The sequence below is a fragment of the Emys orbicularis genome, chromosome 23, assembly GCF_028017835.1.
Source record: "Emys orbicularis isolate rEmyOrb1 chromosome 23, rEmyOrb1.hap1, whole genome shotgun sequence".
Classification (NCBI taxonomy): domain Eukaryota; kingdom Metazoa; phylum Chordata; order Testudines; family Emydidae; genus Emys; species Emys orbicularis.
Window position 1 is genome coordinate 13050187 of NC_088705.1, and position 23242 is coordinate 13073428.

The 23242-nt window shown below is 42.6% G+C and overlaps 1 protein-coding gene across 1 annotated transcript in view; it reads right to left on the reverse strand.

Annotated features, from left to right (window-relative positions):
- LOC135893937 (lethal(3)malignant brain tumor-like protein 4) overlaps nt 1-16077 on the reverse strand; it is a 76636-nt gene extending 60559 nt beyond the window's left edge. The window contains exons 1-2 of the mRNA XM_065421907.1: nt 15999-16077; nt 2793-2961 (exon numbers count right to left, since the gene is read on the reverse strand). Of these exons, the coding sequence (XP_065277979.1) occupies nt 2793-2909 (117 nt within the window). The 5' untranslated portion in view covers nt 2910-2961; nt 15999-16077. The remainder of the gene's footprint in view (nt 1-2792; nt 2962-15998) is intronic.
- Nucleotides 16078-23242: the final 7165 nt, after the last annotated feature.

Here is a 23242-nt window from a genome sequence, read left to right on the forward strand (position 1 = left end):
GCAGGTAAACAATTGGGCCCGGCCCGACAGGGTGCTTACCCTGGCGGGCCACGTGCCAAAGGTTGCCAATCCCTGCACTAGCATATAGGTTGTATATAACTCCTTAAAAATCATAACCAATCTCCACCGCACCAAACCAGGTTCACAAAAGCACTAGCCCTGACCTCTTAGGCCCACTGACAGAAGCCTCGTCTTCCTTCTCTCCTTTACCCTTATTGTTCACCATATCGCTAACTCAATTCCACCCATAGCTTATAAAAGCTCTCCCCAAAACCCTCTCCCCACTCATTTGAGCTGCAGCCTGTATTCCTCACAGCTTCAAAGATGCTGCACCAGAAGAAACGTATTTCTGCCCCTGAATCCCAAAGTAACCAAGAGGATTATTTTTATTTAATTGAGAGCAAAGATAACCCACCCCAAACAAATGGTAATGATATACATGGGATTCGGAGGGGCTTTTCTATAGGAGTCTTTACATCGGTTTAATGAGGGCACTACCTCCTTCTTGAAATGGTGGAAGAACAGTAGTGGAAAATGGATGGAAGATATTGCAGGTTGAGGGTTCCTCAGAAACGCATATAATAGTAACAGACCGGTACTGTGAACAAAAGGTCACAATGGGGAGCCTCACCAGAGCTCTGATGTCCCATTAAGCAGCAGAGCTAACTACTGAAGGAAGCAAGGATATTAAAGCAGTCTTGTATTAAGGGACTAGATTCTTGAGATATATAGAGCCTTTTAGATATAAAATCATCAACTTGAATCCAGCCCAAGCCGGTAGTGACAGAAGGTGGTTACCACCTGATGGCTCACCTAAGAGCACATGCATTGGTGGGGGATCAGTTCACTTTCCAGCGGACGAGCACTCGTATCAGAAAAACCACCATAACAACTGGTGTCTTTGCTAGAAGTCTCTGAAGACTGAATGAGCCATGGAGTTGAACTCTACTCTCACTCCTCTGATCAAGGACAAGGCACATTAGTATATGGGGTAACTGATTCTGCAACTGCCTGCACTGTACTTGCTCTCTAGTTAAACAGAGGATTTCAATCTGCAGAGCTGCCAGTACAGCATATTCACTAACTCTAAAGTCACATGAAATTTTTTTTAAAACATTCTCCTTAATAAGAGACAAAAGAAGTAGACATTACAAAAAACATAACTGTGCTGTTTTCCCCTCCACATGCAAGAATTCTGACATACATGAGGGCGGGGGGAAAAAAGGCAAAAAATAAAAGGGAACTGGACAGTGAAAACAAAACAAAACCCTGTTATTGGATCATACTACTGAGACGCACACCTGCAAGGCCAGTTAATAATGAACAACCTGGACATTTGTACCACGCTCAGTAACTGTGGTACCTGAGGCCTCACCTTTGTGTTTGATAATCCTGTATTTATATTGTTCTGAATAGATCCCATCATGCTTTGTAGACACTACATACACTGTTATTCCAGATTCAGTTAAATGCAGCCATCTCTGGGGAGGAATATAACTGCTATTTAAGAGAACACAGCAATGTTTCTCAAGAGGTTTTCTTTTAGGAAGTGAAGAATAATGTCTCCAAATGAAAGTACAGGGGAATACAGGAGACAAGTTAGCCATTAGAAAGTAATTATCCAAACTGCAATTTGAACAAAACCCCAGGACTCCTAGGAACTCCATGAACTTGATTCTGTATTACTCAGGTTTTATGTCAGTATAATTCCCATTGATTTCAGGTCCCATATGTTGATCAAAACACTTCAGACACACGGGGTCATTCATGCAGGCACTTATTCTTTTCACTTCTGTGGAGATACAGCATGGAAGAATTTGCTTCATAGACTGAAGTAAGCTTTGAATGACTGGGTTGCAGATTTTTCAAAGAAAAGGGGAGGGGGGGAAGTGAAAGAAAAAGACCAATGTTTTCCAGTGAGGCCACTGATTTTGGAATGGATACCTAATTTGAGACGTGTTGAGCCTGATTTTCAGAGGCTCTGAGTACCCACCGCTCCAATTCACTTCAGTTGGAGCTGTAAATGTTAAGCACCTTTTAACAAAAAACAAAACAAAACAAAACAAAATCAGGCTCAGGGTATCACGTTAGACATCCAAAAAAAAAAAAAATCAATGAAAATGTGGTCTGAATATTTAATTTTAAAAGTACAACTGAAATAAGTCTGTCAGGTAACTTGGAAAACACAATCAACTGATGGGGTCATTTTCTGTCTACCATATTTGTGACTCATATATTGTGAGCAACCTCCTCTAAAATCTCAGCTGTGATTTACGTAGGTTACATTATAGCCGCTACCAATAAGAAAGGTGTAGATAGACAATAGCTGAGAAAATAATCACAGACACACTAAAGCAACCAATGGGCGCAGTTCTACAAATATTAACTCGTGAGAATAGCCTTTGTTCATTATGGGCTGAATTTAACAGGATTTCTTGCCTGAATAAGGTGTACCCACACAGCTGAGAAATGGCAAGTTCAGGCCTTAAATGTCTGAGCAGCAATGAATGAAGGCTCTTAAATATCTCCTTGCAGCTATATTTACACATTCTAAATTAACTGAACAAGAGTCAAGAGGGAAAAAAGAAAAAAAATCAACAAGCTGCCAGAAATCTCACTAGGAATTCACTACTTGTTTGGTGACTCCAACTCTGTTTTGTCACAGTAGCAGCTGACAGGGGATAATCATTTTAAAGCAAGTCTTTTTTTTAACCAAAGAAAAGAACATGTGCTAACTTCAGTGCATTACTAAAGGCCCGGTCATTTCTTTACCCTGTTCCTTGGTTTCTTACTTGTATGTTGCTACCTGGCAAGGTAGCAATGCCGTCTTTCCAGTCTAAGGCACCCATTACATCGAAGTCTGCAGTCGGGGTGATGGTGGGTTTTCTCTCCGAGACACTCTGTTCCATCTTTCAGCTTAGCCTTTGGGTTTGTTTGTTTTTTAATTTTTAAGAAAGAAAACTAGGGGTTGAAAACAAAACAAAAGAGAGGCACAGAATCAACAGGCCTGTCACTTACATTTCATGAAGGATTTTAAGAGTGACGCTGCTTATGCTTCATATAGTTAATGGCTTTCAAAAGATGGAAAAAAATGTCAACTTGCAATTTGCCCAAGGCACTTATTTAAAAAAAAAGGGGGGGGGGCAGGGGTGAGACAAATATGCAGTTTCAGGACAAAATTACAAAACAGACACTCAATTGGGTTTGCATAATTATTGTCCATTTTACAGGTTATGGGCAAAACCATGGTCTCTCTCAAGTCCATGGGAGCTTTGCCATTGATTTTAAATGGGACTAGGATTTGGGCCTATCTCAACACCAACACACACATGCGCAGATACCCCAACATTGCTGTGGCACTGAGGTGCCTTAAACAATTTTAAAGAGCAATATTATCTTAGCAGCACTGGCAGACTGTACTATTATCGGTACTCACCTCCTACAGTGTTTACACTCTTAAGACTGCTTTGCAGCCATATAAAAGTTAAGTAGAAGTATCCAGCAGGAGAATCAACTAAAAGCTATATTGCTATGTGGACTAAGTGTATCTGATGCCAGCAACAATAATACAAATATAGCATTTTACATGAAATAATCAATTATCAATAAATTGTACTTCATTGCCTGGCATATATAATTTGAATAATATGAATACTGAAAAAACCTGGCTGCTTTAAAAAAAAAGGAAATTTACTTCTCATTCTTGAACTGGAAGTTTTATTATTTTTCCTTTCTGACCACATAACCTACGTTACCTTAGTAAAAACAGGCCACACCAGTGACAAATTCAATTTAATCCTTGTCCTGCAGAAACAGGCTTCAACTGCCGTGGGGAAATCATACTACCATTTGATGTCAAAGTCTCTTACACATCAGATCATCAGCATGTTCCAAGGCAGAACTTCATTTTATTGGAGGTCAAAAGCTCACCTCTGAGGTAGGACAAGTCTCACTGTCCAAGCAATCATGTATCTCCAATTCAAGCACCTTACGGAGTGCTGTATGTTTAACTTGATTAACTCATTTGTGGGATGGACATTTGCAAACAGCACTTCTAGGCACCTCTGGACAAAACTAAGTCCACTGCTGATGTCAACTAGTAGGCATCACAATCTGATTATTTCCCTTGGGGCAGGTTTATTTTCTCTACGTTTTTAAATTTAAAAATCAAACAAGGACAATTGCTTTTGCACCCCAAGAGACTGGCAGAGATACAAGCACCATATACTGTGATCATGATGAGTCAGGCTGATGAAATTGGGAATCTGTTAGCTACATTTATGGCCCAATTCTTGAAGGTGCTCAAGAACTTCAACTCCCACTGACTTCAACAGGAGATACAGAATCTTACCATCAGGCTCTTAGTGCCACTAGCTAATGGACAGCAAACAAAGATTCCACTAAGTTAATACAGAGATCACATGATAGCATTGCACTCTTTTATCAAGACACTTTGGTACAGTTACTCAGGATCATCCTTCATCTAAGTCTTCTTCATCCAGTTCCAACCCAATACATTAATATTTTGATACAGACTTGTAAAGCTATAAAAGCCTATTTGTAGTCTACAGTTTGGTGCCATGTCCTGCAAAGATACACTGTATCACAAGATTTGTCATTCCTCCAACTCACCCTTTATTTTAAAGGATCTTTAACTTCAGCAAAATACCCTCAAGCCCATACCAAGTCAGAGTTTACATTTGATGCGTTCTTACTGATGGCACCCGAGTATTATTATTGCAGTACTGGAAAGAGTGGTTCCTAATAAATAGGTGGAGCAAGAGATGGAGGACTGAATCCCTGGGTTTTATTCTCTGTCACTGACTCACCGTGTCACCTTCACCCTTTCGTGCCTGAGCTTGTCCCCTGGTAAAACGAGGGTTAATGATACAGACCTACCTCATCAGAGGATTAATGAACATTTGTACAGATCTTTGGGCACAAGAAGCACTAGGCCAGGGGTCGGCAACGTTCGGCACGCGGCTCGCCAGGGTAAGCACCCTAGCGGGCCGGGCCAGTTTATTTACCTGCTGATGCGGCAGGTTCGGCCGATCGCGGCCCCCACTGGCCGCGGTTTGCCGTCCTGGGCCAATGGGGGCGGCGGGAAGCCGCGGCCAGCACATCCCTCGGCCCGCGCCGCTTCCCGCCGCCCCCATTGGCCCGGGACGGCGAACCGCGGCGAGTTGGGGCCGCGATCTGCCGAACCTGCCGCGTCAGCAGGTAAATAAACTGGCCCGGCCCGCTAGGGTGCTTACCCTGGCGAGCCGCATGCCGAACGTTGCCGACCCCTGCACTAGGCAAATGCTCAGCACTGTTTCCCACCACACTCGCAAGAGGCCCAATGCTGCAAGGTGTAGAGCGCTCTCAATTCCCACTGCACTCAATGGGACATGGGGGAATTAGCAGAAAGCACTGGGCACTGAGCAGGATTGGGTCCCCGGTCAGTAAGAACATTTGCAGAGGTCTCACTGGAGAGGCTTTGAGGCCACTCAGATAGAACAGCTTAGAAGACAATAGTTTAAACCAGTGGTTCTCAACATTTCCAGACTACTGTATCCCTTTCAGGAGTCTGATTTGTCTTGCGTACCCCAAGTTTCACCTCACTTAAAAACTCTCCAGCCGCCCAGCTCTGAAGGCAGAGCCGCCACCAGCAGTAGCACAGAAGTAAAGGTGGCAAGCCACTCTTTGTGGCTTGGGAGCACTATTTTTAAAATCCCACTCCCGCCCCACCTGCAATATCCGCTCCCACGTTGTTTGTTGAATTTTTATCCGTCTGCCGCTGTTATGGAGTGGGTCCTGTGGGACCCACAAGATCCCAGACCTGCCACAGGGCTCTAGAGTCTGTTGTACTAGGCCAATAGGATGAGTCGACATAGAGGTCTTCCAGGGGGGGTGTACCTCCAGGGATACGCATACCCCGGTTGAGAACCTCTGGTTTAAACTATGTGAGTTATTTAAAACCAGACCAAGCAAAGCATTAGAAAACACAGTGTATGGAATAAGCTCGTACTGGCCAGAGCAGGACTAGCTAAAATAGGCCTTTTTCACCTCTATCTTTCATAAATCTAATTAAAAAACTAGAAAAATATTATAAGAAAGAAAATAATTTTCTTATAATGCTCATTTTATAATCCACTACCAGTAAAACCAATATAGCCCAATAAAGAGAAACAAAATGTTCAATTAAAAGAGATGGCAGAAACCAGCTTGAAACATTAGAAAAAGCTTTAGTCATGCAAGAACGTTTCCCTTTTGCCCCAGTATCTGATTGTTTTTCTTTTAACTTTCAAAAAGACCCAGAAAACATTACTGTGCCAGAAGACTGGATGTCCTGTAACTGTAATTTAAAATGTGGCAAAACTACAATGGAAATTTCAGCTCTAAACAGCCAATTCTGATTCATAAATGATGCAAGCATCCTGGGAGAGAGAATAATTTACAATGAATACATCATAGATCAGGTTTGGACATAATTCATAGCGCACTTTGCTTTTCAAAGGCAGTGGATAGGTGCACAGAAAGTGGGAGCCAGGAATGCCACAGTTTTAATCTTGTCTCTGCCACCAAATCACCTTGTGGCTTGGGGCAAATCACACTTAGGACAGACAGCTTGGATCTTCAGAGGAGCTGAGCTCCCACAGCTTCCATTGTCTTCAGTAATGGCAGTTGTGGGTGCTTATCACCCATGAAAATCTGTCACCTTTTATTTAGGTGTCTGAATTTGGTGTTAGGTGACTAACTTTACGCACCCATATTTGAAAATGTGGCCATTAACATCGGTCTCGCCCTATTTGTAAAGTGCAGATAAATAATACAGACATCTCCAGCAAAAGTGTTAGGGTTAGTTATATTGGTAAATAGCTTTCAAAATATAAAACATTACGAAAGATCTAAATATTATTAGACTTTCAGGGAAAGGACCTGCTTTCAAGAAGAGTTCTACTTCACATGCGATCAGCCTGCATCCCTACTACGCAGGGAGTTCAATGTAGCTACAGCAATGTAAAACTGGAGCAACACAGGGCTGAATTAAGACCAAAGACTTTTAAAAATCAAGTAACAACAATTTCAAGTTTTCAACCCTTCTGACTATGCTTTTACACAAGGAGAAGCAGAATCCCAACTGAAAAATACTTGGGAGTCAAGAAAACCACCTGATTTTCTGCTGTTCTGAGAATGACTGGAATTATAAATTTCCTTTTTGCCCAGAAACAGAACTGGGAACCTATTAGAGCTGGACATTTCATTCAGTAGAATAAATCTACTAAGAAACAAACAAAAGTTCTGTAAGTATCTTTGCCTTGCATGAGTGATTGTTTCAAAGCTCCATATTACCTCACTTTCTTATATGACTTATTTAAAGTATTTAACAAATATCTAGCACATAATGCCTGTAAATGACTCTCTATTTCTCAGCTGTTTATAACCAGAAGTGAAGAGATTCAGGCCTTTTCCTAGGATACAACTAATCTAACCTCAAAAAACTGCTCTGAAAATGTATCAGCCAGACACACAATTGTTTGCCTGCCCTTTACTACGATGATGACGACTGACAATACTTTACTTGCCCATCAAAAACAATTACTCACTCTGGGCAAGTAATATTTTGCAAGGCTCAACTAGTCCTCTTAACAAGAAAGCCAGCTTACCACTGGCATCCAGTCAGTCTAGCCAGAAACACAATGGATGATCAAAACCAGCAGTGGAACTAGAGTGGCGCCATAATTTCAATATAAATTACGAGCAACCACAGCAGGCACTTAGTACATCAATAAGATACAGTTGCTCATACTGTCCTCTGTCTCAACCTAGAAAACACATAATGGAACATACTCAAACAAAATGCTAACCGCCTTCATTCATTATGCTTTCTATTTGCTTCTCCCGTTCTTAGTACATGTGTTCGCAGTTGGCAAGAGAAAAGAGTTCAGTTATGACTACAAATGCAATTAGACTGAAAGACTAGAGAAGGATGGTGTAGGAAAGGGAGGATGACCTTTTGGTTCAAACACTGAGCTGAGATTCAGGAGATCCAAGGAGGTCTTTTCCCAGCTCTGCCACAGACTCCCGATGGGCAAGCCACTTTACTTCTTGGTGCTTCAGTTGTTCATGTGTAAAATGCTTATCTCCCAAAGATGTTGTGAGGATAAATTCATTACATCTGTGTGGTATTCTATCATGATGTTGGGAGATAGATAAAAATAGTACTAGAGGCTATCCAACCCTTATTAATGTATAAGGTCAGGCAGCAATATTATACGGGTACACTTCTGAACCCAATCCTTACTCCTGCAGTAAATCCAGACTAGCACCATAGTCTACAGAACGTCTTTCTCTTAAAAGCCACTGGTCAAATATTCACACATGCCAGCTGACAGAAGCAAAGATCCAATATAACACAATTACTAGACCAGCATTTATGTAGTTTAAGAATTTCTATCCCTCTCTCATACTCACCCCCCCCCATCCTCCAACCATCAGCCACTGTACGTTACAGCAAAGTTTCAGTAGGAAACGGAGTGAAAAGAAATCATACGTCAAGTCAGGTGCAGCAAATGCAGTTCCAAGGGTCAGTGCTTCAATTCACACATTTTCCACCCGATTCACAGGTTTTCCATTCAGTTTTTCCATTCAGTTCTTCAAGTCTCCTCCAGTTAAGTTTCCCTCAGCGTGCGATCATACTTGCTTTGCTACCCTTCTCTTCACATTGTATAACATCTTGAAGTTAACTAGAAAGCAGTCTTTTTTCCTGTCTTTTTTCATTACAGAAACTCAATGAGGCATTCAGTGCTATGCTGGAAAAAAATATTTCAATCTATTCCCAGAAGAGGAGAATGGAAGCAGAAGGAGGTACAAAACATACTTGTGTGTCCACAAAGTTAACAGTTTGTGTTCAATTATTCTAAGTGACAAATAGCACCACACAATACATTAACTTGTTTTTGTGGCTTGCATTAAACTGTTATCCTGCTGGGGCTTTTTCCTCCCCTCTAATCCCCTATTTTGAAGATTTGGGTGATTTTTTAATGCTCGCTGACAGTCCTCCTCTAGATAGCCAATGAACAAGTACAGTACAAGCAGTGGCAATACAACCTTGCCCCACCAATGTGCATGAAGAGGGGAAAGTGGGGAATTCAGGTTACTTGGCTCATCCAGTCACAGCCCCTCTACTGTCAGCGACCAAAGGGGCCACTTGTACACAAACAAAGTACACACATTTTACGAGTTTAAGCCAACACAGCATAGACCTGACAAGAGACACCTGGAAACAGGTTTTTCAGAATTTCCTGTAAAAACACTTTAAAGCATCCAGATGATGGATGTTTCAGGTAATCTGTACTGTTCCCAAGTGAATAAATTTACCACGGGAAGGTACAGCCATTTCTCTACCAGTTTTGATTTGAATGATTTTCATTCGAGACCTAATGACCCAAAGATAAACAAAAAAATTTTGGGTTCTGAATTACATCAATCTGGTGACATCATTGAAAGAGTCACAATTCTGAAAAAAACATCATAATGGTTCTTCTAAGGGGAAACTAAAATGTAAAGTAATGTATTGAAGTTTACCTGAGACACAAACCAGGAATGTCGCTATGAAATACTTCCATTACATGTTCAGAAAATTAAAGTGAATAATGGAAAATAATTAGTGGACCCTTCCTACCAAAGGAAGATGCCATTCTCCATAATATTTTGTTGTCCTTAAAAATTTCTCTTGAAGTTTAAGACAATAGCTGGATATGGGTTCCCAAATAGAAAGGTTAAAGGAATTGTAAGGCTGCATTGGTTCTCCTCAAATAACCTTTTGGTAATGTGAGCAAAAAGAGGTCAGAATGCACCTATCTGATTGATCACCTACAAGGTGAGGTTAAGGAGAATAATACAGCTTCTCACTGTTCAGTTTTGGAAGAATTGTTTTTTAATGTATACTAAGCGTACATTAATAATTGCTCTTTTCAAGGCTAGAATAATTCACCTTCAGGTCAAATATGTACAAGAACCTTAAAAATATAAAAGTGTTTACAGAATTGGCCAAAATAAGCATAAACCAATACAAACATTTTAATATAGACACATACGCAGACTGGTGATTAAAATTCACCTGACCTTTAAGTCACTAGCAAAACTAGTCTGAGCCCCCATATTCTATCTACTAGTAGCTCAAAAAAATTGCAAAATGCAATTAAAAAAATCTGGTAGCTATTTACTAAACTACTTGATGATAGAATATAGTAAAACTGTCTAGGATTTTGCTCAACAATACTAAAATCTGAAGCAATTAAAGTAAAATCCGGTGATGGTATAACAAAATTCCAAGCTCCAGGAAACTAGCCCTACATAGCAAAAACAATACAACATCAAAATGTCTTCTCCATATTAAATATACTAGAAAGCTGTAAAAGCTCAAGTGTTACTATATCAGGAAAAAGTTACAACAAAAATGACATCCTCCTACAGAATGATTCTGCTCCTTGGCTGATCACTTCACTTTACTGATTAAAGTAAGTAAAAAGCTAGGAAAGCACTTTTTCAGAGAATATGAACATTCTTATACATTACACAGCACAGTTCTTGCCATCCACCTTCATCCATTAGAAGTTTAAAAAAAAGACACAATATTAGTTTTGCAATTTGGGAACTGCACATTTAGTTGATAATATACTATTATGCAAGGCCCCAATCCAGCAAAGTGTTTAAGCACATAAGCAACTTTAAGAATATGAATAGTCCTATTGACGTCTCACAGATGTCTCACATGGTTAAAAGTTTTGCTAGATCAGGACCTTGTATAACAATAGAATATTATTGATTAAATGTGTAAATGCATCCCCTATACCCAGTCTCCAACCCTGCAAAACTAATATTAGGTCTTTATTTTAAGCTTGTAAGAGTTATCACTATTCAGATCTGAATGATTATATTATACAATACAGCGTACTTTTCTACTTAAAGAGATAGAGCCCAATTTAATACACCAAGTACTAATGTTTTCTGGACCTCATATCAAGCACAATTTATAAAACAAAAATCAAACACGCACTGTATCTGGGGACTTGGACACAACCACAAGGGTGTATCAATAGTTTTAGTATTTTAAGAGCTATGAACCAGTCTTCAAATGGTATTGATCTGTGATATCCCAAACAGCCCAAGAACTTTTGTATTTAAGATTTGGATAACATTCCGTCCCCAAACCTGCCATCTTTACTCAATGGGAGTTTTGACCGAGTAAGGTCAGTGGCATCAGGCCCTCTCCAGGCATTGTAGAAGCTGCTCTTATTGACAGGCTCTCTCATAGCCAAAGGCAACATACTGAAAAGATGGAAGTCTGCACCTCATTTAAATATAACAGTGTGATACAATGAAATGAATGTGCTGGCAAATTCAGAGAGGGCCTCGTGCTGTTTGAAAGATAAGGAAATGCAGTTTGATGGGATTTGGTCTGTGTTTCTGGTTTGATAGGATTAGTTTTTAATCTGTGAAGTGTACAGTCCTCCTTTATTATTCCCAGATTAAAAAAAAAAAAAAAAAAACTTATATTATGCTGGAGTTAAGGCTAGAAGTACATATCAGAAGCCCCCACATCTTTCCTTCCACGGCCCAACTCGCTCCCCAGCTCCTACCACACCAGAAAGCAGCACCATGGGAAGCAAGGATGGGGAAAAGGAGCAAAAGCAACTGTGTAAGGAGGACATGGAGGTGTGAATGGAAATGTGAGGAGGCAAGTTCAGAGAACAGGGATATAGGGGTGGCTGTCATATAATCTTTTAAAGTGAGATACTGTATAAGTTTAGAAAGACACAATAAATCCCACAACTTCCCACTGAAAAGAGGGGTACCCAACTTGCACAACTCCTGTTCAACTGTTCTGAACAAACCTTACTACAGGAATCAAACTTAGGCATGTGGCGCACACCCTTTAAAAGCGGTGACAGTTAGGGTCAACTGCTTGTGTAAGATTGAGCAAGTAATTACCAATGAGAAATCCTAACACCTGGATACAGTCCATCCCCCGCCTCCCTCCACTCCCTCACTTCAACTAAGAGAACTGCAACATACAAATTAAGGGGAGAAAAAGGGTGGCTGGTTGAATTACCTCTTAAGAATGACCTCAGCTATTGCCAAAGTCTTCACTTCTTGCTGTAAAATAAATTATGATTACAGATGTTTAAAAACTATATTTTAAATAGTTTTGGAGGGAAATTGCCCTACACATCATAAGCATATATTATACTTTGAAAGGTCTGTTGTACTCCATTATTCAGACTACACAAGCAACAACAAAAAAGCCTTACAAAACTTTTCAAAAATCATTTGAAAATATTTATTCTAGGAAAGAAAGTATTTTATCTGTAAATGAGCTGAAGAGTTCAGCTGTCCACAGAGAAGTAATTGTGTCAAATTTAGAAATTAAATACATTATACTGTGAAACACAGGGATTTTAAATTCAAGTGAAAATCCTCAACCTGAACTAGGGAAGCACTACTGTTCCCTCCAAAACAGCACACCTTACTCCGATATGTAAATACTTCATGCACATATATATTACAGTTGCTATTTCCCTTCCCTTGAGTTTAAAATAGAAATATCAAAATATTTTAAATAGGGGGTTCAAAAATGACCCAATATATGGGTCTTGGAATATTCCAATCTCTCCATCAAAAATCATCCTAACGTCTGTCAACCGTACAAAAGAAAAGAAAAGCTTGTTTGCACAGATACAGAGCACAGTTAGTAAAATAACATGAAATTCTATCAATCTACCTTCAAAATATTGAAATAACTATATCTGAATGCTGAAATTAACACCCATGTGCATTCCAGAGTCCGTTATCACCAAACTTTTCTTCCCAACATAATCAGATCTTTCAGCCCCAGCTCATCTCTCATTATTCAACAGCAGAATTATGAAGATTTCAAATAATTATGTTTTTTTCTTTGACTGAACTTCAAAATCATCCATGTTATTTGGGCACTGAGAATCACATCTTGCACCCTATTCTTAGACTTGCAAGTCCCCGAAGGCTAGGGTGATCAGATGTCCCGATTTTATAGGGACAGTCCCGATATTCGGGGCTTTTACTTATATAGGCGCCTATTACCCCCCACCCCCATTCCAATTTTACATACTTGCTATCTGGTCACCCTACCAAAGGCAGAGAGAACCCTGCATATCCACAATGAGCTGGTGGAGATTATGGGTGGGGCAGTCAAAGGCAAGATGCACTGGAACTTGGTGGTGGTGGAGATAAAGGTGGGTTGAGTGAATCTGTATTTATTGCAGATCCACTAGTGTAAACCCATCCCCCACAAGGGATGTGCAGCAAGTTGCAGGTCCTCCTCCTCCTCCCAAAACTGTGTCTGCATGCGCACACACACACACCAGGGACAAACAAACAGATTCCATCTCTCAGTCAAGCAATCTGTTTACATGGGCTCTGCTTTACTGCTCAGGATTTGGCCCTAAATTCATTAGTCATTCCCCAAAGATCACCACCTCATCAAGCCTCAGGATGTTCAGATGAAAAGCTTTGTTGTGTGACAGAAGGGAGACAACAGGGGAACCTAGACCACAACAACAAACAACAAAATGTAGCAAGCATTAGAAATCTAGACGTTTGATACAAAATGTCTATTGCAATAATATGCCTACAGACTAAGAGTTCCATCTCCTCAAGAAGCAAGTAAACCAAAAAATGTGTTATAGTTTACATACTAGTATAGACCGTTAAATACCATGCTTGAGGCAAATAAAGATATAGCCCGAGGTCATGAGAAGTTTGGTCGAGACAGTAACAGACTGCAAAGTACACCTCTGTTACATTCATCATTGCCATTTACTTGTGATGGCAATAAAAATAATAGAAGAAAGCAAAATAAATTCATTCTGACCAAAACAAATGGGAATCAATTTGCACAGTCTGAGTTCTATTAAGCAACTCTAAACATAGAATAGAGCTCAGTTCTGACATCCATACTCATGCTGAATTATATCTTATTCCACAATTATTCAATTTTAATGGGTATACCTGCAGAGAAAGGTACGGTCAATGTTATGTCAAAATTGGACCCACAGAGTTATAGTGGGCACAAGTGCCCATTAATGAGACTATTCACAGTAGCAAACACCATGCACAGTAGTAAGTGTTTGCAGTATCAGGCACAAGTTTTGTCCCTCTTTATACTTCTGTCTTACTACATATTAAGACACTCAAGAAGCTGGTTGTAGAGGAGAGATCTTGTGCAATTGAGCACAAAAGCTCAGAGCTCTTTATCCCTTAATCCTAACTACGTATCAACATTTAAATTTTTTTTTACTAGTCCAGTCAGTGGTTGAATAAATTACACTAAACATTTTCAGATTAAAAATGTAATCCCATTCCTCCCAGTACCAAACATCACTACGATTGTCCTATATTAATACTTATCCCTATACTAGGATGATCCTCATCTAGAGCTATAATCAATATTTCTGAAGTATTAAATATATCCCTCCACTCATCTGCCACTAGCATCCATTCCTTTAATAAAATCATGATATTGCTGGTTCAAAAAAAACCTCTTCCTCTGAAGATTCTGCTTCTAGAAAAACCTTATAACATTTCTCCCACACATCAAATCTCCATCTCAAGTGAAAACTTTTTTTTGTCTTACCTAAATCTCTAAAATCTCTGTCTGTTATTACTTAACTTTGTAAAGTTTTTTGAGATTGTTTTATATACTGGGTTCTGTACAAACAAAGTTATCTTAAAAAATACATAAAGTTTGTGGCAACAGTAGCAATGACAACTATAGCCTCATAATAAATAATGATCTGTGCTCGCAACAATGCAGTCAATAGAATAACTAAGTTCCACTTTTCTCTATAAGTATTCCTGTCCAGGGATTTCAGGAGTATAAAAAGAGACAGATTGTATAGTAAATGCTTCACTATATTTTAAAATATGCTTTCAACCATCCAATTGACAGTGTTAAAATAACATCAAAGTGAATTTTTATCTCTCACACACACGACTTCCAGCTCAGAGATTAGAAGACTTTCCCCCAGAGTACAGAGGGGACTCCCATCAGAAGATCCCTGACACTATGGTATATCAGTCCCTCTCTCTCCATCAATCAGCGATGGGATATTCACAAGGAAAAATTGTGTGGGTCAGCCAGAAATGGCATCTTCTCACTAGATCTCCCGGTATCGGGTGAATAGGGTCCTCTGTCAGTCAGACATCAAGTGAGGGTAGGGACAGAGTGACTGGAGAGGGAAGGGAACTGAGGCAAAGCATTGGAGCATGCTGGGGAGGCATAGGCAGGTATTGAAAAGAGGGGGCTTTGCTGTGTGGACGCTAAGGGAGCATGCCTCCTGCTCCTGCCTCGCATCCACTCTGTAATGTGGCAGGATCAGGAAACACACAAGTTACATATGAGAGGAAGGAGGCCCCCCACCCAGCAAGAGGATATTCTCTATGCACCCACCCCCCAGGCTATTATTCCCTTGTACCCCTCTCCAAAGAGCTGATGGCAAACTTTCCAATGGAGCCTAAGACCCCCCCAGCCAGGGGGGGAATTGGGGGGTGGAGAACTATCTGAATTGGGAATCCCCTAAACTCCTTCACACCAACCTGGGGAGAGGTAAATGGGGCAGCCCCACCCTTCTACAGTCCTCTATGGGGAGGGTCCGCCCCATACCCCAGTCAAACAAGGGAATAAGGCAGCCCCCCCGCCACACTGGGACCCCCCCCCACCCTAACCGGGGGTGGGGAAGAGACCAGGACAGTTCTGAGTCAGTGGGGGGGGGGATATAGGGCAGCCCCGTGTCCCCTCCGTTCCCCAACTTGGGGGGCATGGCGCAGCCCCTCACACCCCTCCCCCAGGGCCGGGGGCACAGGGCGGGGCACCCCCACTCACGGGGGGGCAGGGGCAGGAACCCCTTCAGGCCAGAGGGGAATGGGGCAGGCTCCCCCGCTGGGACCCCTCCCGCACACGGCGCCCCACTCACCGCCCCCCGCCTTTCCGGCTCTTTAACTCTCCTCGGGACAGTTTGTTATTGGAGTGGCCCGGGAGCAGCCAACGCGCATGCGCGGCCGCTGCTCCGGCTGGGGCGGGGAGAGTTAGGGGGGGGCACAGCGAGGGGGCAGGGTGGGGGGGGTCAGAGTGAGGGGGGGCAGAGGGCGGGATCTGGGGGGTGTTTCAGGGGGGACCCAGGAGCAGGGTGGGGGGTGTTTCAGAGTGGGCAGGTGGGGGGGTCAGAGTGAGGGGGCAAGGGGGACTGAGAGGGTGGGATGGGGGGGCTTCAGGGGGGCAGGTGGGGGGCCCAGGAGCAGGATGGGGGGGTGTTTCAGAGGGGGTAGGGTGTGGGGGCAGGATATGTGGACAGGATGGAGAGAGAAAAGGGAAGGATGCGAGAAATGGAGGAGGACAGGCTGGGAGCGAGATATTGGGCTGTAGCAAGGGGGACACAGGGCAGAGGGAAGGGGTGCAACTAAGGGTGTGAGGGGGAGCAATAGGGGGCAGGAAATGAGAGCTGAAGAATGGGAAAAACTGGGGGCAGGACAGAGGGGGGCCACTAGGGAGCAGTGTAAGAGGTCTTGGGGGGCAGGAAGAGGAGGAGACAGACATTGGGGGTGATAAAAGAGGGAAGTGTACGAGGGCTGAGTGCTGAGGCTGGTCCATGGTCTGGGCACTAGCCTAGGACTTGGGAGATCCAGGTTGAAGGCTCTGCTGTGCTAGAGTCTTCCTGTATGATCTTGGGCAAGTCATTCAGCCTCTCTTATGCCTCAGTTCCCCATCTGTACAATGGGCATAATGATGCTTCCCTAACTCATAGGGGTGTTGTGAGGATAAATATATTAAAGATTGTGAGGTGCTCAGATATTTATCAGGAACCCATTACAGTAGTATCTTAGATAGATAAAGAAACAGAGCGCGTCTGGGAATCTGAAGGGGAGGGAAAGGAGGGAACCCTTAGGAGAGTGGAGAAAGATGCACAAGGACATTTTCTGTAAAGAGGATGGCTTCTCTTGGCCACCTGAACTGACAAAGGGAAACAGCAAACCAATTCTCAAGGCAGTGATTTATTAGCAAGGGGCAAAGCCAGGGATTCACCCTCCAATCCCCTAGTCTGTACACTTCATACATGGTTTTGACAGGATTGTTTATACCCTGATCCTGCAAGTTACTCCATCTGGGAGGACAGAATTGCTTAGAATGTTAGGACATGTTAATTTGCCAAGTGTAGGTTTGGGGAATGCTGTTTTTTATAGATACTTCCAGCCCCTATGGATTTTGTGACAGAGATTGTTAAACCTTGACAATTTTAAATGTAAAATATTTTACCTTTCTGCATTTTGTTAGAATTGTCTTCTTACCAGAAAGTGTTTTAACTTTCATTTGTATTTGAATTTTAAAACAATAAAAAGAATGATTATTTTAATGACACTATTTTCTATTTTCTGCATTGGTAAGACAGAGAAAAGCACAAGAAGGCCTCAAGCTGTGACAATTTGAATGGAATGGGATTTCAGTCAAATAAGTGAGATTTGAAATGGCTCATTTGAAACACATTCTTCATCACTAGCATGAGATACTTAAAAAAAACCAAAACCCAAACCAACATCATCTCTCACCTCATCTCCTGCCGTGATTTCATTCCAAGAGCCTGATTCTTTAAGCACATGCAAGACCCATCTTGAAAGGCACCTACCTGCCTCTTTAGGGGCCTGCCTAAGTCCATCATTTAGGCGCCAGTGACATCTTCAAAGCCACTGGTTAGCTGCTGACCAACACTATAGCTGTCTAAGTGCCGGTCAGTATTTGCAAAGCCAGCTAAGTGCTGACGCCATCCCACAGCTTGAGCCCTAGCCCAAGCTGAAGTCCCAGAGGCCTCAAAGCCAAGGTGGGGGATGCATATCTCACCAGTGGGGCTTGATCCCCTTAGCATGTCAGAGCACACCTAACACCTGTTCCCTGCCAGCTCCCACATCAGGGCGGTCAGAGGCAGGCCACCAACAGGTGAGGGGCAACAAAGCACTAGCACAAAAGACACATGGGGGTGCAGGGAAATGCAGGGCAAGCATGAGCAAGCTGTCTAGAAAGAGTGAGACAGTTCTGGCTGCTGGGGCCTGGGCTACCTGAGCAGCTGGCCTATCTTAGGTGCCCTACGCCAGGAAGCGGTTTGCAGCTGCGGATCCCGAGCAGCAGGAATTGCCTCCGTCTGGTCTAGGTATGCAGTGTTGTAGCCATGTCGGTTCCAGGCGATTAGAGAGACAAGGTGGGGGAGGGAATATCTTTATTGGACCAACTTCTGTTGGTGAGAGACAAGCTCTCGAGCCACACAGAGCTCTGTGTAAGCTCGAAAGCTCGTCACTCTCACCAACAGAAGTTCGTCTGATAAAAGATAATACCTCACCCACCTTGTACCTCTGGTCAGGTCAGCTGCTTTGGCGTCTAAGCCCCTCTGGGCATTTCACTCCTGGCTCTCTTAGGCAGCTCCCTGCTTAGCTGGCCAGTTTCTGAAAATCCCTTTCTTAAGCACTTAACTATTGCATGCACACTCTAGAGAGCCACCTAACTCAGGGCTGAAAATTCCACTAGGAGGTGGGTCACCCATGGGTCAGGCGCTGCTTCACACAGTCAAGCAATCCCTTCAAAATCTGGGCCTAGGTGTTTGCAGCATCAGGACCTAATTTTGGCCCCAGTCCTGCAATCTGCTCCACATGGGTAGATCCATGGAAACCAGTGGGGCTCTCCACAGGTGCAGGGGTTCTCACGCATGGCTCAGATTGCAGGATTAGCTCCTAGGTGGGGGAAAGTGAGTAAACAGTTTTCTGAGTGGGAAGTGGCAGGTACAATATAAACCAAACACACGACCTTCTGATTCATGAAATTAGGGCTCTCTAAATTTTAGATTACTTTAAAGAGCTAGGCTTGAAATTTAACTCATACTGGTTTTGCAGTGGTCCAATGCTACAGATTTCCAGGAGTAATGCTAGTAAAGGCAATCAGAAGTAGGCCCACTTTAAGACTAAGCTCTATGGGGCCTTGGACTCTCCTTTATTGTACTTTTGTACAGTGCCTAGCACAATAGGGCCCTGATCCAGTGCTACCGTAAACCAGTAATGGGACCCACACTTTATTGAGGATTCTGGGCATGATTGTAATGCAAATAAATAATAATAATCAGGTAATTTAGAGCCCAAAATAGGCTTTTGTTAAGGAAAAAATGACTAAAAACTATTCAAATAGATCATGTATTTTTATTCATTCAAATACAAAAGTTTTTCTTTTAATTTCAGTAAAAAGTGGCTTGTTTTTATTTAGAACTAAATGTTCAGGTTAAAAATGAAGGGGCAAGATTTTCATAAATGACTTCTAATTTTGGGTGCCCACCTGGAGACACATTAAAGGGGCTTATTGTCAGGAATGGGCATTTCACTTTGTGAAAATCACACCAAGGGAGCGTCCAGCTGCTCTTCCTAGTACAGGAGGACTTATAGTCATTAATAGAAAGGAAACTGCAAAAGCATTTGCTTGTCATATAACTACCTTTTTGCAAGTTTGTCCCTTTCTTCTCTTTGTAAATGGCATAATGCAAAGGAAGAAGCCACACAGGGACGAACAGGACACATTGTAGCCACGTATTCTGTGGAATTTTGTTGAGATTGCAGCTCTGGACGGAATTCTGATAGCAAAAAGCAACTGTAAAAGTCACATTGTGAGATTCCATATTTATCTCCTCTAGGGGCCTAATCTTGGGAAGTGCTGAGTGCCCTCAATTTCCATTGCCTGAACTGGGAGCTGAGTACGCTCAGCATCTCAAAGGAGACACTTGGCTGGGTCAAACCCTACCTGATTCTGGCTCAAGCTTGCAGCGCTAGCAAGGTGTTGGGCCGGCTTCTTGTTGACACTAGGACCCTTTACACTGCTCTAGAAATGCCATTTCAGAAATTACATTTACACTCCTTTCAGGCCCCTTTTCGCTGCCAAAGTAAAATGAGAATCAGGCCTGATGTTTCTACTTGCAAACCCATGCTTGCGGGCTGCAAGTGCTCTCCCTCCTTCATCACCACCAATGTGTATTCTGTTATAACACTTTCAATGCTTACTTGCTGTATCAGCACTAGTGTCGCTTATTATTTAGAATAAATCTTTTAAAGAGTTGATGGGGGACTGAATGGCCTGTGGGATCTGCAATGGGATATAAGCACCTTTTGTCTCTAGTTGGCTCAAATCCAGGCCAAATCATTTGTGACTGAGAATTATTACCATCTGATACATCTGATAGCGGCTCTGTGAAATACAGTATGAGAAATTAGCTTTTGGGGGCTCAAGTCTAGTTCCCAGAGGACTGATGTCTTCATCATCATCCCAACATATTTGTCATTAACTGGCAGACTCAACAAAAGGGCCAAGGACTGAATGGGTCACGGAGTCTGAATTACCTATTGCCCCTAACGGACGTCCCTCCAGGCATGAGATGCACTGGCAAGGTAAGGTGGGAAGAACTCTGTAAAGCCACAGCTCCAGCTGTCCTGTTCTGTGGATAGACGGAGGACATCAGTCTCCAGGGCTGTCACGCTGGCCTCTTTTACCAGCACTACCTTCACACACACTTATTAACAAGTTTCAGGTCCCTTTTTGCCTGTGTGCCACCAGTCTGCCCTGAGTCATTTAATAACGGAAACTGCCCCCTGCAGTGATGCTAATTCATGCTCTCTCTGGCTGCAACTGGCTTTTAACTTTCACTTCCTGTGAACACAGCTGCCCCAGTCCTAAACTCAAGCTATTTTTAAACATGCAACTGGGTGGAAGTGTCCATTTTAAAGCGGGCTGTTACTATTATTTATACAGCTCCTGCTCGGTTATAAGAGTAAATAGTCATGAAGAAACGGACTTTTTAGTTGATTCTTTTGATCTTGTGATGTAATTTTTTTTTTTCTATTTGTCATTGTTACTTGGAGAAGAGAGTAACCCTCTAATTTACATAAACCTCATGGTGCTGAGCGATACTTGTACCAGTGGCAGTTCCAGTCTGAGGAATAGATTAATAGAGTCGCATATTCTAAGGACAGAAGGGACCAGTCTGACCGCCTGCGTAACTCAGAACTTCCCTGAAATAAGTCCTGTCTGAACTAGAGTAGATCTTAGAAAAACATCCACTCTTGATTTAAAAATCACCATGATGGAGAATCCAGCACCACTGTGATATACTTTGAATGCCAACATTGTTGTGGCACAGAGGCCATAGCTCAAGTATGCTATCTTAATGCAACGTTAGGGAAAATCACCTTTCTGAAGCCACATGGCCAAACCCCAACTCCAAAGAGTCCGGGAGATTTTACGCTCAATCAACCATCTGCTAACAATTGCAAAATCATATTATATTGTAATGAATTGGCTAGCGCATCCCTGCATGGAATCTGAACTGCCCAACAACCTGTCATAAGGTGGCCAATAGAGATTCTCTGTCAAGTGACAAAGGCCTGAGGTGCAAAAGTTGAGTTCTGTCCCCGCCACCCATGTGAACTGCTACAGTGACAACAATGGAGCCACACAGACATGCTGCGAGAGATGATTATGGTGCTTTACTAGAATTACATGGGAAGGTGTGTCCCGTGGCGTAAAGACCCTTATTTGAAATTCTTGCTGTAATGCCAAGCAAGTGTCATGTGTCTGCTGCTGTGAAGGCTAAGTCTGAATTCAAAAATCACTCCCTTACTTTTGCAGAGAAGGGTTACTACAACTAATGCAAGAGTTTGCACTTTTCTAGCACTTTCCACCTGAGTATTTGAAAGCACCTTGCATGCATTAGCTAATTAAATCTTACACAATTCCTGTGGTGTGTATGAAGGGTACATCAGGATGACTTTACTCACCACTGACATGAGGTCCCTTCTGGGATGGGATACAGCAGCTGGTTAACGCTGCAGGAGATTAGGTACGTGATATTATATTTGAAAGCACAAGGGGGTGTTTAGTTTGGCAAAATGTTATCCTGAGCTGGAATTAGGCCAGGGCCTTGGGGCTGAAACCTACACTTTCAGTGAGATGGCCAAAAGTGGTCAGGACTTTGAGTTTCGGTTTCAGTCTAAATACGTCCAGCAGCATGCCACCCCCTAACGCTGCCTTCAGAATTGGTTTGGTCCTGACAGATCAGAGTGTTACCTACTGAACCACAAAGCAAGCTCCCTGAAGGACCTTGGTGGGCTCTCATTCAAGTATTGACACAACCTGACCATAAAATCCGTGGGGGTCACAGGCTGCAGGGGGCACTAGCAAACAGCATAGCTATGATCACCTTTGTACAGAGGCACACTTTATTTTAGCTGTGTGACTCCTTTCCACCCCCACGAGGAACACAATCTCACTGAGGGTGCAGCAGAAAACATGGTCCTACCTGAATGATGGTGAGATATGAATTTGCTGAGAATCTATATGACCCAATTGATGGTATGTCTAGAACACCTGTCAACATAGTACCGGAGCCCTGAACTACAAAGTACCAAGAGACAAGCGTATTATTTCTCTTCAAACTCCCAATATCCAGGCGGAAGTGAAGGGCTGACATGTATTGGTTTTGGCCCAGATCCTCCCAGGTATCCAGATTCCTAACTTCCATTGAAATCAGTTAGAAGTGAGGAGCCTCAATCCTTTAGTGATTCTGGGGCATTGTTACTGCTGAGCCTAAAATTACCTGGATCTTTACCAAGTGTGACAGAATCGCCGAAGTTACAAATGGGAAAGACCCATTAGATACTTCAGCCTATCTCCCAGCCAGCGCAGTACTGTGCCCTACAGTTCTTTTACTAGAATCTTGTCCAGATTCCACCATTTCCCCTAGAAGGCTGTTTTGTAGCCTGATCGATCCTTCACTACCAGGATGTTTTTCTTGATCTTCAGCCTAACTTTTCCATGTGTTAATTTCATCCCTTTGATGTGTCAGGCAAGATGTTCTGCTTCTTTCTGCCTTAGTATCCCCACCTTAAATATGGGGATAATATTCCTGAGCAATCAGGAGGGCTGTGGGGCTAACTTCATTAATTATAGTAAAGCCTTTTGTGGTTATCAGATAAAACAAATGAGGGGGAAGTATTAGTGATCCTATGGTTATTACATTACCAGTGATTAAGGGGATGCTTATAACCTGGTCAACCTAAGGGAGCTGCAGCTGTTTAGCACTTCTGGAAATCAGGCCGTGTTAATTTAGTTGCCTACATATGTGTTGAAGTGCCAGATTTTAGGCAC